Source organism: Hyperolius riggenbachi, chromosome 2, assembly GCF_040937935.1.
Source record: "Hyperolius riggenbachi isolate aHypRig1 chromosome 2, aHypRig1.pri, whole genome shotgun sequence".
Taxonomy (NCBI): domain Eukaryota; kingdom Metazoa; phylum Chordata; class Amphibia; order Anura; family Hyperoliidae; genus Hyperolius; species Hyperolius riggenbachi.
In genome coordinates, this window is record NC_090647.1 from 137,976,678 (window position 1) to 137,994,720 (window position 18,043).

The 18,043-nt window shown below is 41.5% G+C and overlaps 1 protein-coding gene across 5 annotated transcripts in view; it reads left to right on the forward strand.

Moving 5' to 3' along the window:
* MYO1A (myosin IA) overlaps positions 1-18,043 on the forward strand; it is a 159,148-nt gene that overhangs the window by 120,374 nt on the left and 20,731 nt on the right. For all 5 annotated transcript variants that reach the window (XM_068267480.1, XM_068267483.1, XM_068267484.1 and 2 more), the window contains 6 exons: positions 997-1,059; positions 2,173-2,373; positions 4,658-4,884; positions 9,863-10,063; positions 13,646-13,745; positions 17,000-17,149. In XM_068267480.1, coding sequence (XP_068123581.1) covers positions 997-1,059; positions 2,173-2,373; positions 4,658-4,884; positions 9,863-10,063; positions 13,646-13,745; positions 17,000-17,149 — 942 coding nt within the window. The remainder of the gene's footprint in view (positions 1-996; positions 1,060-2,172; positions 2,374-4,657; positions 4,885-9,862; positions 10,064-13,645; positions 13,746-16,999; positions 17,150-18,043) is intronic.

Consider the following 18,043-nt stretch of genomic DNA (forward strand, 5'->3'; position numbering starts at 1 on the left):
ACACACACACACATACATACACATACATACACACACACACACACACCACACACCACACACACACACACCACACACCACACACACACACACACACACACACACACACACACCACACACACACACACCACACACACACACACCACACACACACACACACACACACACACACCACACACACACACACACACACACAGAGCCACACAGACACCACACACACACACACACACACACACACACACACACACACACACACACACACCACACACACACACACACACACACCACACACACACACCTACACACACACACACACACACACCACACACACACACACACACACACACACACACACACACACACACACACACACACACACCTGTACACAAAACGTTTCTGCCTTGTTTACACATTGCATTGAATGAAGTGTAAAGAATGAGTTTAAACCCTTGAAAACCAGTCAGATGGTTTTAACTGTTCATTTTATGCCATTTTTAATGCTTTAGACTATAGATGAAATTTGATGACAATACCACTTTAAAAATAACTATATTTAGTTAAAACTGAAGCCTAATAAATACCTAGTAGAGTAGACCACAAACATAATTCCCATTGTAAAGATGTTCTTATATGTCAGCATGCAATATCAGGATACATTAGGAGATCATCACCCCCCCTCCTGTATCATCATTCAACAGAATTAAAGGGTGTGACTGATGATTGATATGTATAAATATCTCTCACCCAAATACCATTTTTTTATTTTTTGTTCCTCTGCTTCTAAAATCTGATGGCTACGTCTATAGGAATAGCCACACAGCTAAAGTGGAGCACACCCACACAATAGCTTTTTGTATTTTAAAAATGTCAGTTCCCGAACTAATATTATTTACTTACCTGCTTTGAGAATTTGCTCTGGTCAATTTTAGGTTTAATTGGGCTTCTATCTATTATTAATTTTACACTGTACACATCTAACGGATTGCTTTCTTCAACTAGGGCATCGAATGGACTCGCATTTCATTTTTCGACAATGAAATTATTTGTAATCTCATCGAGGATGTAAGTAACTTTTTCCTTCTTATTTACAGTAAACCTTCATTCTGTTATTCTTTTAAACAGGTAGCATTTTGTTTTACTTGGTTTTTACCAGCCTCATATATCTCTTCTCCTTGGGTGCAGTCAGCTTTGATCTTTAGAAAAATGGGTAATGAGGCTTCTGCAGCTAGACGCAGCTGAGTTGAAGGAGTCGGTTTGGGGCTCTGTGAGTGTAGGTGCTACTTTTTGTTGGATTGCACCATCCTGTTGTCAGACTGTAAAGGAAGGATGAAGGAAGGTAAAGACTAAATCTCTCTAATAAGGTTTAGTGTAAGGCAATACACACTGTGGTGCAGAAAGTAGTTAGTGTCTAAATATGGAATGGATACTTCTAAAATGAGTAATTTGACTTTAATTAATAACTTTGTGCCTAAACAGAGATGGGGACTCATTGTTTTTGGAGTGGTGCTTTAAGAAAAATATGACACTAAAGGAATGCCTGCAAAATGTGAAAACATAATTCTTAATGTAATTTTTAATTTTGCTTTCTTAACGTGTGCCTGAGACGAAAGGAAGCAAAAGTTTTATACTTACCTGGGGCTTCCTCCATCCCCCAGCACGCAGATCCCCCTCACCGCCGTGCAAAGCCTCCTGGATCCTCCGTTAGCAGCCCTGTTATTTTCGGCCAATAGGGGCCGGTTGGCGCATTGTGGCCAAGCACACTCCCCCATCTCGCTCCTGTGGCTGGGAACGTTCTGCTATCGGAGGATCCAGGAGGTGGAGAATGGCAACGAGGGCGCGATCTGCATGGAGGGGGCTAGAGGAAGCCCCAGGTATGTATAAAACTTTTGCCTCCTTGCGTCTCAGGTTTACTTTAAAACATAAGGTATTTGTGATCATTCAGATTTAAGTGAGGAACTGTGGTTTCCCATGATGCATCACTCTTGAATATGCAAATGATCTTGTTATGCCCCAGAAGCCAGGCTCACACCCGGAACAGCTGGTGTATAGAAACCCTATAGCTTATAAATTTTACAGAGCCACCTCAACCCAACATGCAGACAGCTTATATCAGACTTTCAGGTCCTCATCAGCTATCTGGATAACCCTTAACCTCATTCTGTATCCATCTGTCAGGGTACCAATGGCATTTTAGCAATTCTGGATGAAGAATGTCTGCGCCCTGGAAATGTCACAGATGCCACATTCCTCACCAAGCTTGGAGTCAAATTCAGAAACCATGATCACTTCAAGAGCAAAGCCACCCAGAATGACAAGAGGATCACTGACACCACATTGCCTGATAATGCTTTCCGCATTGAACACTACGCTGGGCAGGTGAGAAGGAATAGTTTTATAAAATAGAAGTGGTTTTCTATTTTTCAACTCCCATCTAACCCTAATGATTTAATAGATCCTTCAAACACCAACACAGGGTAACATACAATTCTAGGGATTCTGGATTATTAAAATGGTTGTCCACACAACCAAGAGCCGTAATAAACTTTGACAAAACCAAGACGGATGACTCTTCAAGGCATAAAGCTGTTGCTAGGTGTTAACTATAGTAGTAGGGGTCCCTGATCCACCCATTCCAGACCGTCTCCACACATGGTGACTTGTAGTCAGAAGGTCATTGTGGTCTGTCACTGCTTTACCCATAGAGCTTGTCCCATATTTCCCAAAATAGATTTTAAGGCTCAATACAGAGTAAAAATGGCTTAAGCTCCACCCACCCACCTTGATGGCGCTGATCTTTCTAAGCATATAATTATATCTTTTGAACGGTCCTGCTCTTTTATCACACCAATAGAGGTCCACCCCAACTTCTACATTCCACGATTCAAGATTGTCAAGTTTTTGCAACAGTTCTAATGATTCTAATTATTCAAAGCTCCTATCAAAGTAACTTTAGTAATATCTGTGATGGTGATTACTCTAAACCGCATTCTGTAAGGCTGTGTGTTCACTTGTGAATCATGGATTACATATTACAGTTATTTTTAGACTGAAGAGGAAATCCATGCAAAAATATAACAAATCAAAATTATAACAAAGGTCAGGAATTCCACTTGCAATACGTAACAGAATTACCAACCCATCCCTCCTTTCTTGTCTTTTGTCTTTAAAGAGGAACTGTAGCGAAAATCTTAAAATGTAAAATACATGTAAATAAGAAGTACGTTTTCTCACAGAAAAAAATGAGCCATAAATTACTTTTCTCCTATGTTGCTGTCACTTACAGTAAGTAGTAGAAACTTAACATTACAGACAGGTTTTGGGCTAGTCCATCTCCTCATGGGGGAATCTCAGCATTGACCTTTATTCTTTATAGAGACACTTCCTGAAAAAGATTTATACAAAGATGCTGGCCAGCTTCAATGTTCACTGTACACTTTTTTGGCAGTTGGACAGAGCAACTGCCATTCACTAAGTGCTTTTGAAAATAAAGAAAACCCTGAAAACAACCCCATGAGAAGATGGGCTAGTCTGAAACCTGTTGGTTCTGTCAGATTTCTACTACTTACTGTAAGTGACAGCAACACAGAAGAAAAGTAATGTATGGCTCATTTTACAGTGGAAGAAACATACTTCTTATTTGTATATGTTTACATATATTTTACATTTTAAGATTTTCGCAAGAAAATAATGAACTATTACATTTACATTTTACATTTCTACGTAGCTTTAGACACTAAAAACTACACACTGTAACATATGTAACATGCTAACACTACTCTAATCAAATCATAGTCCTTTCATACTAGGCTGCAGATTTTTATGTTTAGTACTAAAAAAAATGTTATCCGGAGCATCTGACACGCTACAGATGAATGCTGCACTTTTTGGACCTATACCAGCTGGTAGTGATGCTCTCACAAGTAATCATGAGTGCTTACTCGTAATTCAAACGAGCTTTAATTGCTGCAACTAAGCGGCTGGATGAGAATGGGTTATTTACCCATAATTCCACCCTGCGTTCCAACAACTTGCACGTATCCTATTGGTCGCGTTGCAAACCTCACCAAGGCTTGCTTCCTCCTTCCGGCTTGAAGGAAGAAGTGCGCCTTGGTGAGGCTTGTAATGCGACCAATAGGACACGTGCAAGCTGTTGGAACGCAGGGCGGAAGGCAGAATTATGGGTAAATAACCCATTCGCATCCAGCCACTCAGCTACAGGAACTAAAGCTCATTTGAATCAAGAGCAAGCACTCATGATTACTCGTCAGAGCATCACTACCAGCTGCTATGATTGGTTTGTTTTGTAAACAGATCAATATCTAACTCTACTGTTGTAGGAAACACGCCTATAACAATCCAAATCATCTGACTTGTAACTGATTATACAACACAGACTTCTGTTATCTTCGCTATACAACAGTAGTACAAAAAATTATTTTCCAGATACAAAACATAGCTTATAAACCAGCAGGTGAAACTTCAAACAAGAAAGCAAAAAAAATAAAAATAAAACATGAAATGAAAATGCACCATGTACACTGGTATGCATACATTTTTAATAAATGGCATGTCTCTTGTAGACCAATCAAAGGCTGAGGTCATTAAGCTTTCCTCTTTATATTACAATTTGTAAATCTTAAGCAATAACTGTTCTGCACAGGTGACTTACAACACAGAAGGGTTTATCGACAAAAACAACGATCTGCTCTTCAGGGACCTATCGCAGGCCATGTGGAAGGCCAAACACGACCTGCTAAAATCCCTGTTCCCAGAAGGTGATCCAAAGAATGCTTCTCTGAAACGTCCTCCAACCGTTGGCTTCCAGTTTAGATCCTCTGTGTCAACACTTATGAAGAACTTGTATGCCAAGAATCCCAACTACATCAGGTGAATATGTAGACATTCTTATCAATCTACGAGCAGACAGCAGCATTTATGAAACCAGTGTAGACCTCTATAAAACTTGTAGGTACTACTCACAACATTTTTTTATGAAGATGAAGATGACAGGAGAAGGACTAATACAATGGAATAGTTCTACAGTAAGCCACTAGAAGAACTTTCCATGATCACTCTTGGCTATGTAACATGTACCTTCAGCTTGTGATCTGTTCTCCGGCCTCTTGGTAAAGGGATTTTTAGAATGTCTTATAATAACTGAGGTGAGATTGTAATTAAAAAGACATGAATGAATTTTCCTAGACTCTGAGTGGTATTGTTGTCAGTGGCGACTATTTCTGGTTTAGGCTAGGTTCACACTAGAGGAGAAAACATACTGTTCACCAGAACCAATGGACAGACAGACATATCAGTGAATCCTATGTTAAGTTAGGATCCGTTCAGACATGGTTGCTGTGAAGATGGAATGCAAACTCCCCTCCTGCGGGAACTTTCCAGACACCAGATAGAAGTTGGAGATATCATAGAAAGATAACATGCTATCTATGACATTTCTATTACAACAGACACTATGTACAAGATGAGAAGAATAGGATGATCGCAGTAGATCATAAATTGCATTCGCTGTGACCGCGCCTCACACAGCTGCAGTCTACTGTGAGCCCAGCCTTAGGCAGTGTTCACACTTAGCCTTGCGTTTTCTGCATGCAATTTTCTTCATGTACAAATCTACTGTACCTTTCAAATGTTTGCGATTTTAGGCCACATTTCTATGAGAATTTTTGAATTGCGATTTTTCTGTGCATACCAATGTTAACTGATATAATTTTCTGTGCATACCAAGTTAATTTACATAAAAATGTATCTAGCCAACTTCAAATTCACATGCAATGTTTCTGTGTGTACTTGTATTAAATGCAATTTGCACATCACGCATGAAAAAGGCAACACTGCCAGGCAGATTAGAAATGCAGAAAATGTGCAATTCTCTCACATATGCAAGTGTGAATAGGGCCTTAATCTTGTATTTAGAAAAATACAGAATTATTCACCACCATGTTTTGAAGTAAACCTGAAATGGGGCAGGAAAGAGAAAATGTATACATACCTGGAGCTTCCTCCAGCCCCCTCCAGGCTGATCGCTCTCTCAACGTCCTCCGCTGCCTCTCCATTCCTCCGAAATTGGCTCCGGTAAGTCCGCCGGTCTGGGGCCAACTGCGATTCCGTTCCCATTGCTGGGAGCATTCTGCGCCTGCACAGTATTACTGTGCAGGTGTAGACAGTTCCCGGCCACGGGGGCGTGACGGGGGAGCACATGCGGCCAGACTGCACCTGCACTGACTGGCCCCGACTGGACAACTTATCGGGGCCGATTATGGACGAACGGAGAGACAGGCCAGAGGGGGCTCAAGGAAGCCCCATGTATGTATCGGTATACATTTTCTCTCCTGCCTCATCTCAGGTACACTTTAAGTATCTGCTGTCAGCTAGAAGGCATTCCGTATGTACAACTTACATCATTCTGACTGGCATTAGTAGTTGTGCCAGTAATACTAAACACTTAAAAGCCTAAAAAGCTTGATGTAGGAAATGAGCACTATTAAAGCACATCATACTATGCATATTGATGATTCTAGCCTGAAATAAAAGGAAATAACTTTGGTCAAGGAAGGGGTATTTAAGATTTCCTGTTAAACTCTCTGTAGAATATCATGTCCAATCTTTATAGATCAATGTTATTTCATAAAAGAATATCATGTCCAATCTTTATAGATCACTTTTTGTTTAGATTTCCTGTGAAAATCTCTGTGGAATATCACGTGCAAACTTTATAGATCATTGTTATTTCATATTCTGGAAGAATGAGCTTCATCTATGAAAAGCATATTAGAGTGTTTGGCAGTCTGCAATATGATTTACAGATCTGTTGTCCTCTCCAGCATAAGATAATTTGTGCATATCTGTCAACCTAAGTACCTTTTAACTCATAAATACTCATAAAATACTTACCGAGCCTCCAGCGCCATCTTCTAGCCTTCCTGTAGCTACTAGTGAGCTCCTGGCGGCTTCCTGGCATCCATGCATGGCTCCTGGCATGTCACACGCCAGGACCTGTACACCAAGGACGCTGGAGAGCCACTAAGAGCTACAGGAAGGCTTGAAGACGTCACTGCAGGCTCGGTGAGTATTTTACGCTGCACGGAGGAGGTTGTGCTTTTTCGGCCGGTTGCTCAACCTGGAAGCACATGTATCCAGCATCAGGCGATTCCCACGGCGCCGGATACTGGGGACTTTGCTGATATAAAGTATTCTTAAAGGACCACTATCACAAAATAAGTAACATATATATGAATAAGTACATATCTGTCAAAAGTAGAGTAAAATGTACTATAAATTACTTTTCTTCCATGTTGCTGTCACTTACAGTGGGTAGTAAACATCTCACAGATCTGATAGGTTTGGGACTAGTCTAGCTCCTCCAGAAGTAGCTGTGAGAGGCAGGTTTCAGTCGCTATGGTTATTGCTTCTCCTGGTGCCCAAATTACATAATCTCCACTGTTCAGACTGGAAGGTGGTCAGCACAGTCTGAGATTGTCTGAGAAGTCTGTGGTCTTAAAGGGACTCCGAGCAGTGCAGAAACTATGGAAAGATGCACATCATTTTAAAGCTCTCTTTCTCCTCTTTCCAATGATATATAAATCGTCGCCCTATGCCTTTTAGTTTTCGCTATTTTCGCGTTTGAAATTGCCGCGGCCGCGATTTCGATCGCGAAAATAGAGAAAACTAAAAGGCGTAGGGCGACGATTTAGGTGTCGTCAGAAAGAAGAGAAAGAGAGCTTTAAAATGATATCCATCTTGCCATAGTTATATTGTATTACACAGGACGACACTTTCCCCAGTGTCAGCAGCTCCATTCTGCTGAATGCAGCTGCTGACTTTGACAAAAAGTCGCCCTGTGTAATGCAATATAACTATGGAAAGATGGATATCATTTTAAAGCTCTCTTTCTCCTCTTTCCGACGACACCTAAATCGTCGCCCTACGCCTTTTAGTTTTCTCTATTTTCGCGATCGAAATCGCGGCCGCGGCAATTTCAAACGCGAAAATAGCGAAAACTAAAAGGCATAGGGCGACGATTTATATATCATTGGAAAGAGGAGAAAGAGAGCTTTAAAATGATGTGCATCTTTCCATAGTTTCTGCACTGCTCGGAGTCCCTTTAAGCACAGACAGTCAGTGGTGAAGGAAGTGGGCAGCGAAGTTGGTAATTTGTGTGTCTCTGTATGTCTGGTGAGTTGAAAGCTGCATAGAACACAATATTAATTGCGGATATAGTGGTGTCTACTCTAGATTACAGTTTGGGCGTCGGAAGCACAGGATGTAGGCCAACCCTAGAATATGATAAATAGCCATGTATGGATGCTGGAATATAAAGAATAGAGGCAGAGGGACAGTGGATTTCAATAAATAGCGGCAGACAGATGACGCAGAAGCAAGAATTTGCATCCGGTGTAAGTCATACGTTGCACATTGGCACTAGTGTTAGGCCAGGCAGGGGAGCAAGGCGTAAGTAGCAGTAGGTTAGCATTAGTAGCATGGAGAAGGCAAGAAGGTCAGGTAGCAATAGGTTAGTGTTATAAGTAAGAAGGAAGGGGGGGGGGGGGGGGTAGTGTAAGAGGTAGGTTAGATAAAGTGATAGTAGAAATCAGCAAAAATTACCAATATTTTACTATCCACATTAGCCAGCGCCCAATAGTAGAATATATGAAATGTTGCCAATATTGTACTAGCTGCTTCCTCAGGTGCCCAAAGTACTGGATGCCCTTTTTCACTGTACGCAGTGGGCAGTGTCTAGGCTCTTTATCATGTATTTTACAAATAATTAATTTGGTATCTGGTGATCGAGGAGCTTCTTGCACAGACAGAATCAAGCTCTGCCACTCCACGCCAATGCAGATCCAGAAGAAAATTTCTGCCTAATGGTGGCCATACATGGTACAATTTTTTCATCCAATCTTACCATTTCTATGTAGTATAAGGGTAAATTAAGTGAATATACTGAAAGGATAATTTAGGCAGTTCCCTTATATTACATAGAAATGGTAAGATTGTATGAAAAAATTGTACCATGTATGGCCACCATAACTGTGGCTTTAAAGCAGGACTCTAACTTTGATCTGTGTGTGTATTTATATACCCCACACCACAAGTAGACACAGAGAACCTTCTAGATGGAGAAGTATAACACAATACAAGCTTGGTACATTCTTTAGTAGAAACCAGTGTTTTCGTTGCTGGGGACAATCTGACCTTTTGCCTGATGTTAGATGTTAATATTGGCTATTTAATATCAATATTTAAATGATCACTATCACACAAAATGTGATATTTAAAATATATATACATATTAATAAGGATTACATTTCTCCCAGATTAAAATATACCATAAAAATGTTTCTCCTATATTGCTGTCGCTTACAGTAGTAAAATCTGACAAATCTGACAGGTTTTGGACTAGACCATTCCTTCTCAGGGGATTCTCAGTATTTGCTTTATTCTTTGGAAAAGCAAATTATGTCAGGATCTGCATAAACATGCTAGCCAACCTCACTATTCACTTGCACAGGATTTTGGCAGTTATACTGAGCAAATGCTAGTCAGTGTTTTTGAAAATAAAAAAACCCCTAAGAATCCCCCATGAAAAGATAGACTAGTCCAAAAGCTCATATCTGTCAGATATTTAATTTCCACTGTAAGTGAGTGCATTTTACTCTGGAATAAATTTACATTTTATACATATGCATACACGTCATACACATGCATCTTAAATTTTACAATTTTTCACGATAGCGGTCCTTTAAAAACATGTATAGTGGTAATTCAAAAAAATTGTACTTTCTCTCCCGATTGTAAATAAAACAATGATGAGTTACTGTGTTTTCTATTTTCCTGGGTGAAATAACAGATGCCTGAAGCCCAACAGCACAAAGAAGCCATCGCTGTTTGATGATGAGCTGGTGAAGATGCAGGTGCGGTACTTGGGGCTGCTGGAGAATGTCAGAGTGCGCCGGGCTGGGTTCGCCTTCAGACAGGTGTACAGCGCTTTCCTGGACCGCTACAAGCTGCTGAGCAGGAAGACATGGCCCAGATATCAGGGAGAGGCCCGGTAAGAGAAACCCCACATTACAGCCACAGAGTAAAGTACAATATACTTATGGTGTCTGTATGCAGTGCCGGCGCTTCCATAGAGGGAAAGGGGTCAATTGCCCCGGGGTCCAGAGCCTGTGGAGGCCCCCCAAGGTGCCCCTCCTCCCCTCCAGCTATGGTGATCCATGACAGGGGGATGCTGTGTGTTTACCGTGTATAGGAAAAGGAGTAGGTGTATAATGGGAACCTCAAGGGGACATATGATGGACACCTAATGATATTGTGTGACAGGGCAGATTGGATTGGGCCTGGCAGCCAGCTCAGGGGCCCTGAGGATGATTTGGTAGGAAGGGGGGTGTCAGGGAGGCCCCATGAAGTTACCTTTGCCCCAGGGCGCCATTGTTGCGAGAACCGGGCCTGTGTGTATGGAATATATTCCTGCCATATGTCAGGAAATTAATATTTCATGAGCCATTGTTACTGACATTCCTCATACAGTTACTACAATATTAATGGCTACATATGTTTCTACAATACACATTTTTACCTTTTTATTGCATACTATTCACTCACTACATAAAAGTTTTTCTTCTTTTTAAGCACTAAAATGAATGAATATTATAAAATAATTTACTTACAGTTTCTTTGGGTACTGTAGTAGTTTCAATTCAATGTACTCTCTTTACTAAGGCCCCTTTTACACTTGCCTTGCAAATGTGTGTTACCCTGTTTTACCTCACAATGCAAGGCAATGGGGCCTAGCACACACTGCGCTGCACCGGAAGTGCCAGACTGGCCGCCGGGCTGCCGCAAGGTCAATTGTACGTTACTGTCGGTAACTTCTGCCGTGACGCAACAGTAGAAGTAATGTAAGTTAATGTGCGACACAGAAATGTTAAATATGATGTTGGCGGTGGCACGGCACGCATGTGTTGAAGGAAATACAACAGGGAAACCCGGGGAATCCCAGGGATGTACTTCCTGTCCAGCAGGGAGTACATCACACGGTGAGGGTGTGCGGGGGCAGAGCTATGCATATGACCCAGTTGGCGCACTCTGCCGCAGGTCCATATGAAAGCCGTTTTGTGCGTTGCGGTGAGATGCGATGGGGTCGTATCTGAGCAACGTTCACCTCCCATTCATTCGCCAATAACTTTATCACTACTTATAACTATTTATGTTGTTTGTTTATTTTATTGTAATTTTTTTTTCTTTTTTTTAATTCAAAATGTATTTGGGTAATTTTTGGTGTGGGAGGGAAACAGATCATTATAAATGTAAAATAATGTAATGTAATGTAAAAAATATATGTTGGTGGAGTTTACTATTTGGCCACAAGATGGCCACAGTCCAAAAAGTCCTGGAAGCGTACGATCACGCTTCCAGGAACTACAAGGAGGCTGGGAAACTTTTTTTGCAGAAATACCGCAGTCTCTGATTAGAGACCGTCGGTGTTTCTGCGTGGGACTTAGATCAGTGAATGGAAATTATATTCCTATTCACTGATCGGGGGTAACGGCAGGCAACGGGAGCGCGCGCCTCAGGCAGCGGTAGCAGCACAGTATATCTTGATGAATATATCTGTCCAAGTGGTTAAAGTACAGTTGTAATTATGTTTACCTAACTGTTGACTCATGTTAGTCAGCAATTTTCCTGGTAAGCCACTTTGGTAATTATCCAATAAACTTTTCTCCTGAGGTTTCTCCCAGGAGATAATTTTTCATCTAATCTTAAAAAATAGCTTTTCAGCACTTTGCAGTTTTAAGTACATTAAAAAGTAATATTCAACATATTTTGAATAATTTCTTGCTTTGTGGGAGCTTTAAGGCTGCTTTCACAGTGAGACGTTACAGGCGCACGTTAGTGCAGCCTGTAATGCTCCCCAACGCACAGCAATGTAACTGCAATGGGCTGTTCACAGTGCCCACATTGCGTTACATTGTAACGCTGCACGTCAATTTAAAGTGCAGCATGCTACGGCGTTAGAGCGGCTTTGCCGTGTTAGCCTGCTTGCACAGGTGCAGTGATTAGCCTCATGGCTAATTAATATTCACTGCACTGTGCTGACGTCACTGGCGGGACCACGTGATGTGGAGTGTCCCGCTCACGTGGTCTCCATCAGCGCATGCGTACTATAGTACGCATCACAGACACATCAAAGAGCCGCTTAACTTTGCTAACGTCGGCTCTTTGCTAACGTCCTCTGCCACCACCACCATGCGTTGCGTTAGGTGCACGTTATGCGACCTTAACGTAGCACCTAACGCAACGTCTTAGTGTGAAAGAAGCCTAAAGGTGTTTATTGATATGGTTTGAAAATATAACCTTGGAGAAAACTAAGGAGAAAGGTTAATAGGGCTTTTGAGTGTTCTGTGGTAGAGTATGGGTGTGACTATGCACCTTCTAGAGAAAAGACACAGGAGACAGAAGTGGAAGCCCAATAGTGCAGTATATCAAAAACAATGATGGATTTAGAAAGTGGAAAAAAAACTACTCACAAAGGCGGGTTGTAGAGGGGGCAACCGACCACGGAAAGCAGGTGGAGACAAACCCAACTCCACTCGGGGTGATCCCTAGGGATCTAGATGTGGTTGCTCTCCTTGGAAAAGAAAGTAGACAGATGTCCACCGTGGTGGAACCACGTGGGTTCTATCTCCACCCCTCAGACTGTGACGTGTGGGGGTGTGAAATGCACAAACTGGGTGTAAGAGGCGCCCTGGACAGTTTAAAAACAACAAAAAAGTTTGATTTTGCTTACCTCAAATGACGAAAATCTTTGTATGAACAAAGGATTTTATTAGTAGCACAGGCAACGCGTTTCGCGGGTCTAAGCCCGCTTCCTCAGGCCAAATAACAGTGCCAAACTACAAAGATATATTCGTCATTTGAGGTAATGGCACACTATAGAACAGATGGAGCCACTCGCCACTCAGATCCAATTCGTGGGGGCAGAGGGTAGATTCTGCACTTGCAATACATTTATTTGCTACTCCACCATTCCAAAACGCCCATACAATGGCGTATGACTTGAGCTGTAGGACGTGCAACCGATTCGGAGTTCTGTAAAAAACAGTCTATGGATGCATATACGTGGAGAAAAACCGGGCATCAGTCCCTTTAAGCACTTTTATTGCAACGTCTTGCCAAAGGATAAAGCAGTGGTAGATTTACAACATGCCAAATATGGATACATCAAACCTGCATTGATGAGGGTGTCAGGGGAGTGCGGGGTTCGGGTGACCAGGGATGAGTGGACGGCACTACAGCCGTTTCGTGCCCAACTGGCGCTTGCTCACGTGCTTGTGTCCTTAGGATTTGATGGTGGCTTACCTCATTTTTAAGTGCTTTTATAAACCACCAGGGCGCCTCTTACATCTATTTTGAGTCTTATATTTACCAACCCACTGCGTATTAAGGCCTGTACCCACCAAACGATTTTCCCAACAAATTTCTCTGAAGATCATTGACTACTTCGAAGAACCTAGATTGCTGACTTTCCGTTTACGCCTGTCGTGTGAAGTTGCATGTTGCTGAGTATTTAGCTTAAATTATGTGTCATCTTCCATTAAAGTATATAATGCTGTTATTGTATATTGCACAGGGCGGGAGTTGAATTGATGTTAAATGACCCACTAGTCAACATTGCCAAAGAAGAAATTGCATATGGTCGGACAAAAATTTTCGTCAGAACTCCCAAAACAGTATGTTCTCTTCTATCCTTTTTTTTGTTTTGTTTCTTTTTCTTAATTTTAAACAAGAAGGTAACATGGAATAGCAAAGAGCAAACAGCTGGCCATAGATGGTTATATGTTATGCATGAATTTTAAACAGAAGGTACCATCTCCCCCCCCCCCCCCCCCCCCCTGTTTTTTCCTTACTTGCAATATGCTGCAAATGATTGCCATATCAAGTTATGACAACCACATGTATTATGGAGAGAGTTTAAAGAGGCACTGTACTGACAAATAGTACAATTCAGTAATGTATTCAGGATAACCAATTTGACATGATTTATAATGCTTTCAGCAACTGAAAAACTTTCCATAACTGTATATTGGTATCTAGCCCCACCCTCACAGTGATGCTTAGCCTAGGATTTTTAACTATGTATTTATAACTGCTTTCGGACGGCCGTAGTTGAACTCTACGCCCCGTTTGTGTCCACCTAAGCCTGCCAGGGTGTAGATTTAAACTTCCTCATGCCACACAGACCTGCCAATCGTGACACTCTCCCACAGCTGCAGCTCACTAACCCTGCACTCGGCATGACAGCAGAACTCTGTACGTCAGTCAGGAGCCGATTTCATTGGCTCCCGACTCCATGATCATGGTGAGTAAATCTTATTGGCTCACATTGATCTAAGACCCAGGAGCTAATAAAATTAGCTCCTGACCAGCTTACAGAGCTCTGCTGCCATAGCGATGACAAAGCAAGTGAGCTTCAGTGACGGGAGAGCAGCGCGATTGGTGGTAGCGGCAGATCCATTCAGCATGTCCTTGGTAAGCTGTTTTTTTGTACCAGCAGCCTCTGGCCAGAGACTGCTGGTACTGAATTGATTAAGTCAACTTTTAGAATGTACTGTAGTTTATTTACACTTCTCCCTGTAACAAGTATAAGCAGTCACTCCCAGTAATTTTTTTTTTTTTTTGGCACTTGTTTCCTTGAAGCGGCAATAACTCAATTTCTGTACTATAACATAGATACATAGTTATTTTGGTTGAAAAAAGACATACGTCCATCGAGTTCAACCAGTACAAAGTACAACTCCAGCCCGTTCCCTCACATATCCCTGTTGATCCAGAGGAAGGCGAAAAAACCCTTACAAGGCATGGTCCAATTATCCCCAAAAGGGAAAAATTCCTTCCCGACTCCAGATGGCAATCAGATAAAATCCCTGGATCAACATCCAACATTTACTACAGAGCTCATGGTATGCATAATGGGGTATAGTACTGTATTAGCACAACCTATTTCTGTCTCAAGCAACCAGAAAGCACACTTATCCGACATCAGCCAATTTCATCCATGTCGGATAACCGAGACTACTGTATAGTTTAAAATTGCACAGCTTCTTCATTAAATGTTTACACATCCACCTTATTTAAATGTAATTTTAATGTCTAAAGGCAATGCTGCAGATATTCCCCAATCATTTCCTGTTTGCTTGGATAGCTCTTTCCAATTCAACAGCCTAACCTCACACTGATAGAACAAAATCTGCTAAGCAGCTCCTGGGTGAGCATAACATTGTGAAATAACACAGACCTGCAATGGGTATATTACTCCCAAATACAGGCTGCTATACTGGATACTGAAGTGTGAACAGAGGACCTAATGAGGAAATCACAGCATAAGTATTCGTCTGAATATTTTTTTTAATTACATTTTATATAATATTAGTTATTCTTCCTACCTAACAGTAAATGAAAGCCCCCCCCCCCCCACTCCAATTTTATTTGAGACTACAGTTCAAGTGAAAATGTAGTCCATTGGTCATATTGTACTATTTTATTATTCTTTTTATTATTTTACTGTTATGCATTTATATAGCACTGACATCTTTAGCAGCATTGTACAAAGTACATAGTCTTACTACTGTCCTTCACAGGAACTCACAATCTAATCTCTACCATACTCCTAGTCCAGCGTTTGTGCCACAACCAATCGTCTAACAGCTCACTTGGGGCTTGATTCACTAAAGGTGGCCATACATCTAGCGATTTGGCTATACGATAGAACATTCGATTCGATCATTTTATAGAATCGATAGGGAATCGAGTGTGTTACTGAATTCCCAATCGATGAAAAGTGGCTGATTTCATGTCGAATCGACCAGCTTAGACAATCGAGCAGGATGCAAGATATCGGTCGATCGCACAGGAATCGCCTACTGTTCACATGTCATTCCATCAACTCTGAATCGATTTTTGCATTCAGACACAACATCTGTAATGATCGATTAGTGAAGGTGAATCGCATAGGATATCGTTTGTAGTGTGTGGGTCACTAGTCGATCAACTTTTGATCAACCATACTGAAGTCGATTCCTTAATAAAGTCAATCTCTTTGTTGATTGAATCAGAATCGTTAGATGTATGGCTACCTTAAGACAAATGGCATGCCTTATCAGAGTTAACACACCTTATCAGATTGAACGTGCCTTATCAGAGTTAACACACATTATCAGAGTTAACATGCCTTATCAGAGTAGCACAGCAAGCGCTACAAACGTATTCCTGCTAATTGGCAATGACGAGAGCTCCACTCGTCCTGCCCTAAGCCTTTGCGGGCCTGTCACTTGACAGGAAACTTGACAGGCAGCCTATTGGGCCAATCAAAGTGCGGGGATAATGTCCTTTAAAGTGATTGGACCCGCAGGGGCTCAGGGCAGGACGAGTGGAGCTCTCATCATTGCCAATTAGCTGGCATATGTTCATATGCTACTCTGGTAAGGCGTGTTAACTCTGAAAAGATGTTTTAACTCTGATAAGGTGTGTTAACTCTGATAAGGCATGCTATTTGTCTTAGTGAATCAACCCCATAGTATGAACAGAGCCTTAGGCCATGTTTACAGTCGCCGTTTACACTGTGTTCCCTGTGACAGCAGGAACACATTGGGTTGGGACAGTGGCATTGCTTATTCGGGTACAGTGAAGCATATGGTCAATGAAAAGCATGCTTCACTTGTACTGTTAATGTACGCATTTATCGGCAACACACTGCATGCAGTGTGTTATGATATTGCAACTCGTTACTAGAACGCACCCTCCACACAAGTGGTGCATTGCAGTTCAGTAAGCTGCATTACAAAGTGGCCGTTACACCGCAACACACCACTGTAAACGTATCACACCAGCACCTTATGGTACCAGCTGTGTATTCAGGTGTGCTTTCATGGCGTGTTCAGACTGGCTTTCATGCTGTTCTAATTTCACTTTGTGTTTTTATTTTCAGCTCTTTGACTTGGAAGAACTGCGCAGGAAGAAACTGAATGAACTGGCCACCCTCATACAGAAAACATTCCGGGGCTGGAGGCAGCGGGTTCGCTTCTTACTCATGCGCAAGAGCCAGATCATCATCGCTGCATTTTATCGCGGAAATCATGTAAGCTTCTGCACAATTTTATCTACAAAATGAGGGAAAGAATGGTGGAAAAATACAGAATAATTGTAGTGAGAAAGACAAGAGCTGGAGTTGAAAGAAAATAACATATTGTAAGGAAATAGAGGAAAAAGGAGAGACATGACAAATATCTAACAAAGTGAGCAACTAAAGAAAGGTTACGTTGTTGTAATAATAATAATTAGTAATAGTAATAAATAGTAATTATAGTAATTATAATAATAAATAGTAATAATAATAATTGCTATTCCTGCAGATGGGGCGTGACCCACAGCCCTTGGGTAGCATGACCATTGCTATGGTTATGGTCGTTAGTAACGTGCATTACTATAGCAACAATCGGGCAACTTGGGTACCACAGGTCGCCTATAGCATAACTAGCGGTACTTGCTGTGCACAGCAGTATTGTTGAGATTTTGAGCATCAGGCCCAATGTCAGCCAATACTTAAAGGTGCCCATACATTCCTCGAGTTTCCTGTTTGATCGTCCTTTCGATCGATAATTTTATCTTATTAAGGGAAGAATCAATTATACTCCATTCTGTTCGATCAATGGAAATTGGGCGATTTTAAAAAAGAGGTGAAGGGATCACTGTGCAGAGCCAGAGTAGTGACACCCTGATTTAAAGAGGAACGCCAGTGAAAATAATGTGATAAAAAAAATGCTTCATTTTTACAATAATTATGTATAAATGATTTAGTCAGTGTTTGCCCATTGTAAAATCTTTTAAATCCCTGATTTACATTCTGACTTTTATTACATGGTGACATTTTTACTGTTGGCAGGTGATGTAGCTGCTGCATGATTTTTTGGCAGTTGGAAACCGCTGTAAACAGCTATTTCCCACAATGCAGCAAGGTTCCCAGACAGGAAAC